The 16,428-nt window shown below is 34.5% G+C and overlaps 1 protein-coding gene across 20 annotated transcripts in view; it reads right to left on the reverse strand.

Moving 5' to 3' along the window:
- The window catches only part of CSPP1 (centrosome and spindle pole associated protein 1), a 130,429-nt gene that overhangs the window by 59,534 nt on the left and 54,467 nt on the right, over positions 1-16,428 (reverse strand). For 17 of the 20 annotated variants that reach the window (XR_011996633.1, XM_026012200.2, XM_072734611.1 and 14 more), the window contains 6 exons: positions 15,837-15,907; positions 7,712-7,805; positions 6,336-6,393; positions 4,232-4,440; positions 1,577-1,698; positions 1,157-1,235 (listed from right to left, as the gene is read on the reverse strand). Coding sequence is in view for 19 of the 20 variants with exons in the window: in XM_026012200.2 (XP_025867985.2) it covers positions 1,157-1,235; positions 1,577-1,698; positions 4,232-4,440; positions 6,336-6,393; positions 7,712-7,805; positions 15,837-15,907 (633 nt within the window). In the remaining variant the exon portion in view is untranslated. The remainder of the gene's footprint in view (positions 1-1,156; positions 1,236-1,576; positions 1,699-4,231; positions 4,441-6,335; positions 6,394-7,711; positions 7,806-15,836; positions 15,908-16,428) is intronic. The other 3 variants (XM_072734617.1, XM_072734618.1, XM_072734613.1) reach the window with 2 other exon arrangements.

A 16,428-nucleotide genomic window follows, 5' to 3' on the forward strand; every position in this document is an offset into this window, starting at 1 on the left:
AACTTAGATGTCCTTCAACAATGTACCACAAACTGTGGTACAAACATACCATGAAATGCTACTCAACAATAAGAACAAACAATTTATACATGCAACTACTTGATGAATCCCTAGGGAATTATGATTTTAAAAAGTCAACCTCAAAAGGTTACATAAATGATTCCATATTTACATAGCATTTTTAATAACATTAAAGACATGAAGACAGATTAGCTGTCCCTAGTGGAGGGAGGGAATAGGGGCAGGAAGGAATTAGGTATGGCTGAAAAGGGCATTATAATGGATTCTCGTGATGATGGTAGTGTTCTGTATCTTGACTGTATCCAATGTCATATATTTGGGCTGTTATTGTTCCACAGCTTTACAAGAACTTAGCATTAGAAACTAGGTTAAAGGTACACAAGATGTCTCTATATAATTTCTTATAATTCCATCATGGGAATCTATAATATCTCTAATAAAAAGTTTAATTTTGGTATCCCTGGATGGCTCAGAGCTTTAGCGCCTGCCTTCAGCCTAAGGTATGGTCCTGGAGGCCTGGGATCGAGTCCCGCATCGGGCTCCCTGCATGGAGCCTGCTTCTCCCTCTGCCTGTGTCTCTGCCTCTCTCTCTCTCTCTCTCTCTCTCTCTCTCTCTCATGAATAAACAAAATCTTTAAAAAAAAAAAAAGTTTAATTTTAAATAATACTATAAAATATACTTATTGACATGGAAAAGGGGTTTATGATATATTGTTACTTTTAAAAGAACAGTATACATAATATAACATGATTTGGTGTACATTGTGTGTATGATTTTGTGACAACATAAGAAGACTTCCTGGAGGAAGAAAAAAAGAAAGAAGACTTACTGAATGCTTAGTTAGATACACCTATCACTGAATGACTGGGATTTCAACTGATTTCAACTTTTTGCATATGCTTCTTTGTATTATTATTTATCAATAATATGCATGCATGACTTTTCTAAGTGAAAGTGAGATTACTCTTAATTTTTTTAATATACTATGAAACACTGACTTAAAAGCAATACTTGAACATACTGGTTATGCAATAATTGACAAATTAAGTTACACCTGTTCTGAAGGGAAAAAATAATATAGGTTCTATGAAAGACAAATTAATTTTGAAAGAAATTATTATTTTAATAACTTACATAATAGGCTGTGCTGGCTGGTGGGTGACAGGAGCACTAACATAAGCTGCAGGCTGTACTCCCATCATTCCTGAACCATCTTAAAAGAAAACAAATTTATTTCAGAGTACCCATTTATCAACACTTTATTCCTAAAGAAAAAATCACATATTGAATACTATCTAAGGGAAAAATTTCGTATTTCCTTCTCAGGAGTTAGCAAAGAACACTGCAAGAAACCACAAAATAGATATTTCTTAAAGCTAAATAAAAAAACAACTATGAAATATAGCTGAGTTTTAAACTGGACATTTTTAAGTCAATAAATATGTAATATTTGAATTAAGTAAAGCTGTGGCTTTTAACTTATTTTTGCTAACATTAAATAATTTTCCTGACTGAACCACCAGAAAAAAAATGTTTAACCTATAGATAACTTACAATAAGCAAGACTGGGATCCAAAGTATTCCTGGCCCCATAAAAATAGTATGCATCATCATAAGGAGTACGATAGTTAGTAGCCAGAGGTGGTAGCAGGGGAGGAGGTGGCAGAGGTGCAATCCTATATCAAAAAAAAAAAAGGGGGGGGGGAAACTTTTCTCATATTTCATTGCATTTTTAAATCAAGACATAATTCTTCTGCACAATTTTGCTGAAAATCTAACTGCTGCTTTGAAAAGGCCACCATCTTGCTTTAATCTCTTATCAAAAATTAGGATTCAAAAGCAAAATATTCTACCAAATTTCAGAATTTAAGGTATAACACTTATAAGATGAAAACTTTGAATTATAATTATCAATTAATATCTAATTAATCAGTATATGCCAGTATTGAACAAACATGGTCCCTGTCCCTCATAAATAATACAGAAATAAACAGGCAGTTACAGCACAGTATGTGAAACAATACAAACAGACACAGGGTGCCGTAGGAACATGGAACAGGGCCATTTCAATCATATGGGGAAAAGAGGAAAGAAGTAGTAAGGCTTTCTAGAAAAGACAATGCTTTGGGATGCCTCGGTGGCTCAGTGGTTGAGCATCTGCCTATGGCTCAGGGCATGATCCTGGGATCTGGGATGGAATCCTGCATCAAGTTCCCTGCGAGGAGCCTGCTTCTCCCTCTGCCGGTGTCTCTGCCTCTCTTTCTCTCTCTCATGAATGAATGAATGAATGAATGAATGAATGAATGAATGACAATGCTTCAGCCATGTTGGTGGAGTCACACAGAGAAGGATAGTGCAAGAAGAAAAGGCAAAGTATAAACAGGATTAAAAATAGTTCCATTTGACTGAGGGGAAAGGGCATTTTTTTTTTTTAACTCTAAAATAATTTATTGTTCTTTCAAAGGTAAGTCAGCCATAATGTGAAAGAGAAGCCACTTAAATATCAACAGTAAGGAATGGACATAATGCTTTGTATTTCATAAAGTTAAAGCTTCTAAAAACCTCTACTTCAGCACTTGATTGATTAGGAAAATCTCTATTTGCATCAAGGCAATATTTTCCAATAGTAAAAATGGAAAAGGCAAATTCCTTTAGATGACCAGAAAAAGAAAAGGAGACATCTTAGAATGTCTTCCCTCTTGAGTCTATCTTCACAGGTTATCCCTTGTTGTATACTTCAAAATAATTTTGAAGAGCTAAGAAGGCATTAAAGTTCTGTCCAGTCATTGATATTTTTCACACTTTACTGGTAACTCAATGTGTCTAACCGTACTAACTGTTGCCTGGATATGTCAACAAAGCAGTTGAGAAACCACTATGAAAGGAAACCAAACGCCAACATCATTATATCCTAAATTTGGATAGAGATTTATATAGAATTTTTTTTAAAGATTTTATTTATTTATTCATGATAGACAGAGAGAGAGAGAGAGAGAGAGAGGCAGAGACACAGGCAGAGGGAGAAGCAGGCTCCATGCAGGGAGCCCGATGCGGGACTCGATCCTGGGACTCCAGGATCACGCCCTGGACCAAAGGCAGGCGCCAAACCGCTGAGCCACCCAGGGATCCCTGAGATTCATATAGAATTTGACCTTCACAACAACTCTGTAAAATATAGGTAAGAAAAAAAAAAAAAGACTATTTCACTTTTACAAATAAAAAAACAGAAGTTTAAAAGAGGTGTGGTATTCCTAAAAACCAGACAGTGGAGCCAACCATTTTAATCCCTAAACCAATGCAGAGACCATCATACCATGCTCTGTAATTTCAATCTTACCTAGTGCTTTAAGTCAGGAAGTCATTAGATCAAACAAACAAAACACCTAATAAACACGGTACACACAGTGCTACAATTTGTTAGTAAATAAAAGATAAGATCAAGTCCTACTGAAAGAAAGTATAGCACAGGAAATATCAATATTAAAAAGGAAAAACACCTAATTAAACACATTCCTATAATTAATACATTAATAGTAAACAAAAAATAAGCTCAAATCTTACTAAGGGAAGAAAGCGCATATCCGAAAATATCAATGTTAACAAGAGAATTTTCTTTATGTGTAGTCTAGGACAGCATGATGCCTTTTACCTATAAAAACCAAATCCCTTACCCTAATACCTAAGTTACAAGTTTTATATTCTCAACACTTTTTATTTCAGGTATTTGAGTTGCATAGCCTATAAGTAATCACAGAGAAAGAGTTGAAGGAAATAGAATCTAAAATAAAGTAATATATACAAAAGAACCACATAAGAAACTTTTTTCTACTTAAACTCAAAGAAGTAATCAGTGTTTGCCAAGCGGAAATTATAAAATTGAAGAAAAAGTATAGCTTTTATATGTTGAGTTTTTAATAATAGATATTCTAAAATGTATCTTAAAACTAAATACTAAATGTAGTTTGTTATGCATTCTAAAACTATTAGAGCATCCTTAAACAATAAAAGAATGTTATAAGGATTTCCCTTGTTTTTATGCGAGAAAAGACCAACAATGCAAACAAATCTGAAGAGAAATTCTTTCACAGAAGCTGTTAATCATACAAAAATCTCTGAAGGACAACTTTATCTACTTCACCAAATCCTTCTGAACATAAAATATAATGATACCTTACCTAATTCCCAAACCAAAACATTTTAAACAAGCACCTGGGAGGCACCATTTCACCAAGGGTGCAGCTGGATCCATTGTGCAAATCTTCATTTTGAGATGGGATGGAGTGAATTGATGGGATGGGTGGGGCAGATGGGGCAGATAAAGGAGGGAGAGGCGTCTGGAAAGCTACTCTGGGTCTTTCAGGTGGTATCATCTCTTCAAAATGTCTTGGTGCCACACTAAACTGCTTTAGTCTATCAGGCTAAAATAAAGAAAAAAAATCTGTTACATGTAATCATAAATTTAAAAGTAGAAATTTAAAGATGGAAGGGAGCTCAAAAGACCCTCTAACTCAGACTGCAAACAGGCACTTAAGTTAGAGAATAAAGGCATTTTACAGCTATAAAAAACTTTGAAGATCCAATCCTTAATTCTATATACGGAGTAATTAAGGATCCCTGAAAGTACATAAGGTTTCACCATTAATAAATAATGAAGCAAAGACTAGAGCCAGGTATTAATTCTAAATATAAAACTCTATTATCCTAGAAACATTGGCTATTTCTCTATCCAACTGCCATTTCTGACATAAGTGTTCTCGAGAATGGTCAGTAAATGTTTTCTATAAAAAGCCAGAAAGTAAATATATCAGGCTTTGCAGGACATGCAGTTTCTTCAGAACTACGCAACTCAATCATACCAGTAAAGTAGCCCAAAACAATATGTAAACAATGAAGGTGTGCTGTAATAAGACTCTATTTGTAAAAATAGGAAGCAACGAGATTTGGCTATAGTTTCCTAACCCCTGCTTCAGAATTCATTTATGTATCCTTTTCTAAGATTTGACATCAAAAGTAAACCCAAAAGTAATGGTCTAACTATTGTACCTAATGTTTTTTATTTATTCTCATAAAACAACTTGAAACTCTAAGTTGTTTCATTCAAATATAAAGAATGTCCATCAAACACTAATGTAGCTGTAAAGCAAATGTTTAACTACCACATTACATTAAAAAGTTCAAGATTTTAAAAGAATGTTTCTAACTGTAAAAACTATTTCAAAGGTATTCACTGATAGAAGAAAATATATTTAGCTTCGGAATTATCCTTTCTTCCCCACCATGTTTAATCCCTCAGAAATGATTTCTCAGATTAATCTGAAAGTTTTATTATATGGGAAGTCAAAAGCACACTGGGGGAAAAAAAAGGTACACTGGGAGTGATACTAGTACAATATTACACTTCTTTAAATGGATAGGATATATACTTCAGATATATACTTCTTTAAATCAATAGGATATATACTTAGCATAAGTAAGTGTACTAAAAGTTGCCTATCATTGAATAATTTTAAGTTGCTCTATTCTTTTTAAGAATGAACTTTTTAATGAAATTAAAGTGTCTTTGGTCAAAGACAACAACTTGTCTTAGCAAATTCTACATATCTCACTACCAAAAAAAAGCACATTTTAAGAAGAGCAATAAATTATTACCTCCTCCTTACTTAACTGCAATGATGTAATTCACTCCACTTAATGATGAGAATTGTAAAATTGAAAACAAGATTATTATGTCTCTAGTTTTATAGTAAATAAAAATTACTAAATTGCATTAACAATATATCAAAGATTTCAGTTTCCATGGAAATCATTCTAAGAAAAGTGATAAATTATTAACACCTGTTGTAAATTAAACTGAGATAACTCTCCCTCGGACGGTACATGTAAACAAAGCAGAAAGAACTAATTTAAAACAAATTAAAAGGGCAGCCCGGGTGGCTCAGAGGTTTAGCACCACTTTCAGCCCAGGGCGTGATCCTGGAGATCCTGGATCAAGTCCCACTTCGGGCTCCCTGCATGGAGCCTGCTTCTCCTTCTGCATGTGTCTCTGCCTTTCTCTCTCTCTGTCTCTCGTAAATAAACAAATAAAATCTAAATAAATAAATAAATAAATAAATGAGATGCACATATGAAAAAGGAAAAATTATCTTAGAGGAATAAATGAGTTAGGACTCACGTTTTATGAGGACTGAATTTATTACTATTCAAATTGGTCTACTATTATATTCCTATCAATATCTTCTACCTCCACCTGCCATCACCACTGAGGCTTATTTAAATGGAAGAGTAAACGTTAAAAGATGCCAGGAATCCTTACCGATTTCTCAGGGTCTCGTACTCCAGAAGCTGCAACACTGAGTTCCATATCTTTTTCTCTGAACAAAATTAAAATTCTATATATTAAATAGTAGTAAACACTATCAAAATCATAATCATTATTGTAACAAACTTAAACACAAAGTCCATACAATAACATCTTCGAGTACTAGTAATTCCTTTAACTGACAATAAAGCCTTAAATAATTCTGAAATACTAAATTTTTGATTTGGTGTGAAGTAAACTAGATTTCACATGTAAACTGACTTACAATAAATCTTAAAATCAGTGCCTGGAGTACTTCAAAGTCTCAGTAATTTGTACAGAATAAAGTACAGAAGACAAAATCTTTATCTTATAAAACAAAAATGCTGAGGGTTCATGTATGTTTTACTGGCAAAAAAGATAAAAATTAAAAATTAATACCATACTTTTTAAGTACTTAGAGTTTCTAAGAAAATTATGTTACAAAAAAAATTACAATGATGTTGAAAAGAACTAATATAAGAAAGTAGATACTGGCTTTCTCAAACATAGAGGCAAAAAGGTAAAACTAGAAGATAATAGTAGGTCTCAAATTCTCTAGAACTAAGATATCTATTCCTAATTATAAACCATAATTACTATTTCACAGGTATTTTTACCAGAAAGATTACAAATACTGAGACTTGTATACTATATATATCTGTGGATTTATCATGATTACTTTTTATACTATTTCAGTGTGCTTATCATTTTACATTGTTAATAGACAAAATAGTTGCATTTTGTATTTGTTACTATGTATGAGATAATACAGGGGGCATGTAGATAACATTGAATGCTTCTTTAATCCAAAAATTGAAGAAATTAATGAAGGTATGCAAAAGGTCTGTTATATAATATACAGTCTCATTTGTTACCTATATAACACAATAAATGAACACTCATATAGTATTTGTTTTATTGTCCTAGCTGATTTACAATGTAGAGGCTGAAACAGAAGTGACTTACAAATATATTATCATCTTAAGAAAAATATCCCATTATTTTATTATATAATTGTTGCCACCATGTAATTTACACAAATGCATTTTTTAAAATATTTTATTTATTTATTTAAAGACAGAGAGAAAGGGGGGGCAGGTGGGATGGCAGGTAGAGGAAGAAGGAGAGAGAGAATCTCAAGTGAACACCACAGGGCCAACAAAGGGCCCAAGGTGGGACTCCAACACATGACCCAAGATCACAACTGGAGTTGAAATCAACAGTCAGAAGCCCAACTGACTAAGCCACCCAGGCACCCCTACACAAATGCATTTTAAGTTCAAAACACCTTTTTTAAATGCAAACCTTTCTTTTTTTTTTTTTTTTTGTAAATGCAAACCTTTCATTACCGTCTCTTGTTCTTCTGTTGTTCAGCCATTTGTTCCAACAGTTCTAGTCTATATTTCTCTTTCCTTCTCTGAATAAGTTCTCGATCTTCACCTCCTAGAAAGTGATTTTAAGAAAAAAATGTCTTTAACTCTTAAGCAACATCTCCAACTAGAAACTCAAATTTTTAAAAACCTCCATTTTTAATTACAAAGAATAATTAATTACTACATCTGCAGAATATATAAAAAGGCAAAATTGTATATTACCTCTTCAATTAATTTCATAATTTATGAATATCCTCTACATGTCAATCACAAGACACATTACGCTTTCCCAAATCTCTAAACTTAATCAAAAACCTTAAATAAAGGAATATTCTAGTGGCTCAGTCAGTTAAGTGGTCCAACTCTTGATTTTGGCTCAGGTCACCTCAGGGTGGTGGGATCCAGCCCTGCATGGAGCTCTGCACTGAGGGTGGAGCCTACTTTGGGATTCTCTCTCCCTCTCTCTCTGCCCCTTCCCACCATCTGCATACACACTTGCTATCTCTAAAAAAATTCTTTTAAATTTAAAAATTTTTTAAAAAGAGAATACTCTAATAACGCCCATCCTCATTTTTCTAATAATTGGGATAATATCACCACTAATAACTCCTATAAGCCCCTTAAATTTAACAAGTGTGTCCGAAAAGAACATCTTAAGAGCAACTGATCCTTTGTTTTCTGCTAATGGCAAGAACATCAAGCTTCAAAACCTCATATTACTTTGAATGATCATTCTCACTTATTCACTTCATATACAGATCTTTGCTTTATTCTGACCATCTTTAACTTGAATAGGATCTGTCTACATTTCACCTGGATTGGAGCAATAACCTCCTAATTAGTCTCCCCATTCTCCCTCTCTCTGCCCCAATACACCCAGCAAACTTACGTAAGATTAACTGTCTTAAAATACAACACTAATTATATGGGCACCTTGCTCAAAATCTTCAATAGTTCCCTCAATACTATTTTAAAAAAAAAAATCTGAGTATCATGTGAAAATCAAGTTGTGCAAACATTTTAGATTCACAGATTATTACTGCATTATTTTTTTTTTTACTTACAAGTGATTTAGTGATTACTGTGATTTTTGTGTGTGTGTGTGTGATTTTTTTTAGACTACAGCTGACAATGTTACATTAGTTCCAGGTATACAACATTGATTCAACAAGTCTTCACATTATGCTATACTCACCAGGAGTGTAGTTAATATTTGCAACCATATAATGTTTTTGACTAGATTCCTTATGCTGTGCCTTTTATTCCCACGACATATTCATTCCATACCTGAAAGTTGGAATCTCCCACTCCCCTTAATCCATTTTGCCCATTCTCCCACCCTGCTCCCCTCTGGCAACTATCACTTTGTTCTCTATATTTATAGGTCTGATTCCAAATTTTTGTTTATTCGTATGTTTTTTAAGATTCCACATACAAATGAAATCATATGGTAGTCATCTTCTCTAACTTATTTCACTTAAGCATAATACCATCTAGGTCCACCCATGTTATTGCAAATGGCACAATCATACTTTTATGGCTGCATAATATTCCATTGTCTGTATGAACCACTTCTTCGTTATCCATTTGTCAACTGATGGACACTTAGGTTGCTTCCATATCTTGGCTACTGTAAATAATGTTGCAATAATGTTGCATATCCATATATATTTTCATATTAGTGTTATCATTTTCTTAAGAGTAAATACCCACTAGTGGAATTATTGGATCATACGGTATTTCTTTATCTCATTGTGGTTTTGATTTCCCTTTCTCTGATGATAGTGATACAGATATCTTTTCTTGTGTCTGTTGGTCATCTGTATGTCTTCTTTGGAAAAAATATCTATCCAGGTCCTCTGCCCATTTTCAATTGATTTTTTTTTTTTTGGTATCCAGTTCTAAAGGTTCTTTATACACTTTGGATATTAACCCCTTATCAGATATATCATTTGCAAATAACTTCTCCTATTTCAGTAGGTTGTCTTTTCATTTTGCTGGTGGTTTCCTTTGCTGTGCAAAAGCTTTATTTTGGTGTAGTTCTAAGATTTTATTTTTGCTTTTATTTCCCTTGTCTTAGACATTTCTAGAAAGATGTTGCTACATATGATGTTAGAGAAATTACTGCCTGTGTTCTCTTCTAGGATTTTTATGGTTTTAGGTCTCATATGTAGGTCTTTAATCCATTTTGAGTTTATTTTTTAGTTTGGTGAAAGAAAGTGGTCCAGTTCCATTCTTCTACATGTAGTTGTCCAGTTTTCCTAGCACTATAAAGAGATTCTCTTTAAAAAATAAAAATAAAAAAAAATAAAGAAACAGTCTTTCCCCATTGTATGCTCTTGTCTTGTCACAGACTAACCATCTATATAAGCGTGGGTTTATTTCTGGGTTCCCTATTCTGTTCCATTAATCTATGTGTCCATTTTATGCCAGTACCACACTGTTTAGATTACTATAGCTTTGTGGGACTATCTTGAAATTTGGAATTGTGAAACCTCCAGTATTGTTTTACTTTCTCAAAATTTCTTTGGCTATTCTGGGTCTTTTGTAGTTCAATATAAATTTTAGTATTATTTTTTCTGGTTTTATAAAATATTCTATTGGTATTTTGCTGGAATTGCACTGAATCTGTAGATTGCTGTGGATAGTACAGATATTTTAATAGTACTAATTCTTCTGGTAGTGCCTGGGTGGTTCAGTTCGTTGAGTGTCAGACTCTCAGTTTCAGCTTAGGTCACTAGCTCAATGTCATGAGATCAAGCCCCACATGGGCTCCATGATCATCAGAGTCTGCTTGAAATTCTGTCCTCCTCCCTCCCCTTCTACCCTTCCAAATGCCTGCATGCTTGCTGTCTAGATAGATAGATAGATAGATAGATAGATAGATAGATAGATAGATAGATAGATGATAGATAGATAGATAGAATCTTAAAAATACTAATTCTTCTAATTCCTAAGCATGGAATATCTTTCCATTTCTTTCCTCAATGTTATTATTGCATATCTTAATGACACAAAATAACCTCCTAATCTAAATATGCATCATCTGAAACATCACACAATTGCTGGATATCAAAAATGCAACTGAGCAGCAATTTCTGTTCTACCTTAAGTCTCCCTATCATCAGTGAATATACAGCATCTAAGTGTGCCCTTAAGCTTAGATGTCAGCAAGAGTGAAGCTCCCATAAGGAATAACATGAAATACATTAAACTTAAGAATAATGTTTTATATCAAAGTAAATCGATCCATTCTGCTTCTGATCATTATAGAAGTAATAAACAGAATTTAACATCCCACCATAGAAAGAAAACAATAAAGCTAGGCAAAATATGAAATATTTTTCAGATACTGCACAACAGGTAGGATAGGACTATAATACCTGAAGGAAGGAGAATGAGGTGAGCCCTTTAACCAATGCCACTTCTGCCTGAATGCAATTTCCAGACCATAGGTACAGGGAAGGAGAACCTAAACAAAGCCAGGAAACTTAGCAAATCAGATAAAGATCAAAATTCAGGAAGCCTAAAATGTCTGGAGTTTTAGGGCGAAGATTCAAAAAGAAGCAAAAAAAAAGCTTCAGGGGCCACCTAGGTGGCTCAGTCAGTTAAGTGTCCAAGTCCTGATCTCAGGGTCATGAGTTCAAGCCCCATGTTAGGCTCCATTCTAGGCATGGAATCTACCAAAAAAAAAAATCTATGCAGGGGACCCTTCAGACTTTACTGTGCACTAGTCTATAAATGAATAGGATAAAATTCCATTAGGCTGGACAAAAAACTGAAAAATTCTTGGATATTCTCAAAGTAGAGAGAAATTCCAGCTCCAGCTTACTATAAAGTTCTCAGTGGTCCCCTAAGGTATTCAAGGAAGACCACCTCCCAAAAAAGTCATTTGGTAGTAATAGGGCTGGACTGTCCCTAGGAAGAAGCTACTCTAAGACATCCCTAGCAAAGCTTACAATAAGACCTCAAAAAGACTGGTTTTTAAGTATCAGAAAAATGTTACTGTGGTAGGCAAAATTCTAAGATAGATCCCATGTTCCCTGCTTTCTGATGCTGATTCCCTGTATAAACCTCTCCCCTTGAGTATAGGCAGGACTATGACTTGCTTTCAGCCAACAAAATATGGCAAAGGCCAAAGGAATTTGCTTATGTGATTAAGGTACAAATTCTAGATCAAAATTCAAGTCTGAATCAAAAGAGAGACTGTCTTGTGTGGGTCTGATACAATCAGGTAAAAGCCCTCCCTGAGTTTAGATTTTCCTTGCTAGCATAATAAAGTGAGCAGCCATGGTAAGGAAGCCCATGTGGGGAGAAACAATGGATGGCTTCTAAGAACTGTGGGTGGTCACCACCTAACATCCAGTAAGAAACCAGGGCCCTTAGTAATATAGCCACTAGAGTAAATGAATTTTGCCAATGATCTGAATGGGCTTAGAAGCAGATTCTTTCCCAGTCAAGATTCAGATGAAAAAAGAGCCTGACACTTTGATTACAGCCTTGTGAGTCTTGAATAGAGAACCCATCTAAACTCTGGACACACAGGCACTGTGAGATAATGTGGGATGTTTTGAACCACAAAATTTGTGCTCATATGCGATGCTGCAAACAGAAAACTAATACAACGACCAATAATCATTCGAAATGTTAATAGAAAAAACGTGTAAACAGATGATAGAAAAACAAAGATATTAAATTAGCTATCATAACTATGTCCAAGTATTTAAATAAAAATAACACAGAGCCACCTGGCTGGCTGGCTCAATAGGTAGAACAAGCAAGTCTTGACATTGGGGTCTTGAGTTCAAGCCCCACATTTAAAAAAAAATCAACTGGATTTTAAAATAAGTAAACTTACTTACTTACTTGAGAGAGAGAGAGTGCAGTTGCGAGCAGAGGGAGGGGTCAAAGGAGAGGGAGAGAGAGAAAATCCACAAGCAGACTCCCCCAGCTGAGAGTGAACCCTGACACAGGGCTTGATCCCAGGACTCTGAGATTATGACATGAAAAAACCAAGAGTTGGCCAACTTAACTGACTGAGCCACCTCAGTGCACTACCCTCCCTTTCTGAGATTTATTTAAAAATCTATTTTCTAAAAAAAAATAGGAACATAATGAGGAAGAAATAGAATGTTACCAAAAAATAAATAAATAAGGGAGGGGAGAGTTCTGCTTCTACTTAGCAGAAAGCTGTAAGAGAACACAGTTCAAACCCTACAATGGGGGAAAAACAATCATCTATAAAACTGTAACTTTTAAAAAGCCCATCAGAGAGCTGCGGTTATAAGAAACTAGGTAAAAGTAAATTCCAAAGGGTATAAAAACCAATCCAAAGAGAGAAGGGATAATCCAATTTTTTTTTACCTTTCATAGACTATGGAGAAGTAGGCAGCTGCCTTAAAAACAGGTAGGAAGAAAAAAAAATAGGTAGGAAGAAAATACCTGGAATGTTAATGAATTCTTATAGGCTTTTGGTGGGCTAGAGTAACAATGTAGATTCTCTGGAAAACCCAGACACAAGAGGAATCTGCACTCACTTCTCCACCCCACCAGATGCTTATGATAGAGACTGGAGATAGGGCAACATGAGATACATGAAAGAGATCTTTCTGAAGCCAAATAACACTCTATGCTTTCTAGATACTTCTTTCATACAAAGCAATGGCCATAATGTATTGGCTGAAGAGCAGAAAACCTGCTAGACCCAGCATTCTGCACTTATATAAAGCGAAGTTCTGTTACTGTCAGGGGAAGGGCAGGAAATTCTCACACAAACCCTCCACACACACAAAGGACAGTTTGGCTACCACTCTGGGAAGCATCAGGAACACTGAAAGAGACTCATTTCCAAGAACCAGATGCACAGGATCAGCCTAGCAACAAATAAAAAGCAACAGCAATCACTCTGTCAGGGTCAAATAGGTCCTGCTGAAAAACTGAGGAAGGTGCAGGCACACTAAGAATATCCCTCCAGCACTCCATGCCCCACACTAAGAACAAGGTAGTGAGAGAATTTAAAATTTATTCCTAAACAAGCGGTAGAAAAAGAGCTAAAAATTATTAAATACGCACAAGACATGAACATCACTATCAACCAACTGATCTACTTGACATTTATAAACCACTACACTCAACACCCATAAAATGCATTCTTTCAACTACAAACTAAAAATTCACCAAGATAAACTATATTCTAAGCCATTAACAATATTTTTTAATTCAAATTTGAAAAAATTGAAATTATACAAACCTTTCCAGACCATAAGGGAATTAAACAAGCAGACAGTGATTAAAAAAAAAAAAAAAAAAAAAAACAGGAGGAAAATCTCAAATAATCCATGATTCTTTTATGAACTTCACAATATATTATTATTTTTGCTCTAAGTAGTCACTGTCTTAATTTTTAAAATAAAGCAAAAGGCCTCAAATGAGGTCCCTGGAGCAAAATCATAGGAAGACAAATTTCAATTCAAATGAAATGAGAATTTTATACCAATCAGATTGTGCTATCTCTGGATTTCCCAATGGGTCCACACACATATAGGCCGGGGGGGGGGGAAAAAAACATGAGACAAATCACTGGATTAAATAATTTAAAATGGTTTGTTCCAAGCAGTAAAGTCTATTATCTTACCTAATATTCATCCATAATTCCTAGATTGCAGTAATGGCTAATTTATACCATTCAACCTTAAAATTTTAGGGTAATCTACTTATTGATAAAATTGTCAGTGGACTTTCAACAAAGAAAGCCATTTCTCCAATTTTTATCATGTTTAACAAAATACATCATAAGAATAAAGCCTTTATTCTGACTTAGGTTACACCGATAAATTCTCACTTAAAGACATTACATTAGAATAAAACTTTAGGGGCGCCTGGGTGGTTCAATCAGTTGAGTGGCAGGCTCTTGATTTCAGTTCAGGTCATGATCTTGGGGTTTTGGGATCGAGCCCCACATCGGGCTCTACACTCAGTGGGAAGCCTGCTCGAGGATTCTCTCTCTCCCTCTTCCTCTGCCCTTCCCTCTATTTGTGCTCTCTAAAATAAAAATACATCTTTAAAAAAATAAATCAATAAAAATCTAGTTGCTATGCCCTATTATCTCACAATAGCCATTTCAAGGAAAGAAAGATCTGAGAATATCATGCAATTAAATATCTCTAAGCCAAGATTTAAATTACTGACCGTTTTCACACTGAATGAATCTAAACTTTTACCCAATTTTCTCACATACTTCACTTGAAATCAAATTTCATGTTATTTTTCCTAATAGTTTTTACACAGAAAACACCACTTTTCTATTTTAAAGTTATACATAATAAATAAGTAAGGCTCTCTCTTTACACTGTTTCTGAAATTATGACAAGTAGCAAATCAACATCCTTATATGAAGCAATGACCTTCATTTCTGATAAAATAGAAAATTTGGATTATGATCATGATTTGTACAAAACATCTTCTCAGGAACTACATGGAAAGATCATAGGAAAGGATGTTTATCAAAGGATAAAAGGAACTAGTTCAAGGAAACTAAACTTAAAATGTCAGGCAGTTCTATACTAACTAAAGAAGAGAAAGAATGAAGAAAAAAACTGTCACATATAAAACAGAATATAAGAAACAGCCACACTACAACAAAGCTACTGAAATTAATATTTCACTTATCATCTATAGAAAGCTCATTATTAAAGTTATTCCATTTTAAAATTATACACAGGGCAGCCCGGGTGGCTCAGCAGTTTAGCACTGCCTTTGTCCCAGGGAGTGATCCTGGGGACCCAGGATCGAGTCCTGCGTCAGGCTCCCTGCATGGAGCCTGCTTCTCCCTCTGCCTGTGTCTCTGCCTCTCTCTCTCTCTCTGTCTCTCAAGAATAAATAAAATCTTTAAAATAAAATAAGTTAAATAAAATAAAATAATACACAGAGCTATATACAATATACATTAAATGTTTAGCATAGGGCCTATCATAAAGTAAGCACTAGATAAGTATTTTCTATTCTTAGTAGCAGTAGTATTAATGACAATACTGAGTTCTCACCAAAGAACTTTTCTACAACAGTTTGCAAAAGTTTAATCAACTGGAAGTTTTATACGTACCAAAGAGCATTCCCGCAAAAGGACTACAGATCTCTCGGTTAGTAGATTTGAATGGTTCATTGTCTCGAGCACTAAAACAACAAACAAAAAGAATTACAACTCAAATGAAATTGTAGGAACGAGCTATAGGCCTTTCAAAGTACTATGGACACTATAATGGTCACATATTTTTAAAGTCAGGGTAAAATCAGCATGTTCTCTCTTTAAATAGTGGGACCTCAACAGATTCAGCCTCTATAAACATATAACCTTTTTCTTCAGCTTACATCACTGGCTCTATAGATTCCCAATAAAACCTTTTTTCATAAGAACAGTCAAATCAGTAAGGAAAATGGATATAAATACACATAAATCCTAAATAAAGAAGAGAAAGGAGATACCTATTCACTCAGTTGAGAAAGAAGAGCAGCTCTTAAAAACTCCTTCCTTAAAATACAGAAATAAGAGGGGGAGCGGGGGAGACAACTGACTCAAAGGAAATCTAATCAGACCCAAACAACAGATTATCTTATCTCAAGCACTTCTATATATTACTTTTCTTCAGAGAAAACAGACACTTTTCCTGACATATGACATTATTTTCTTCATTATA

This window comes from Vulpes vulpes, chromosome 13, assembly GCF_048418805.1.
Source record: "Vulpes vulpes isolate BD-2025 chromosome 13, VulVul3, whole genome shotgun sequence".
Classification (NCBI taxonomy): domain Eukaryota; kingdom Metazoa; phylum Chordata; class Mammalia; order Carnivora; family Canidae; genus Vulpes; species Vulpes vulpes.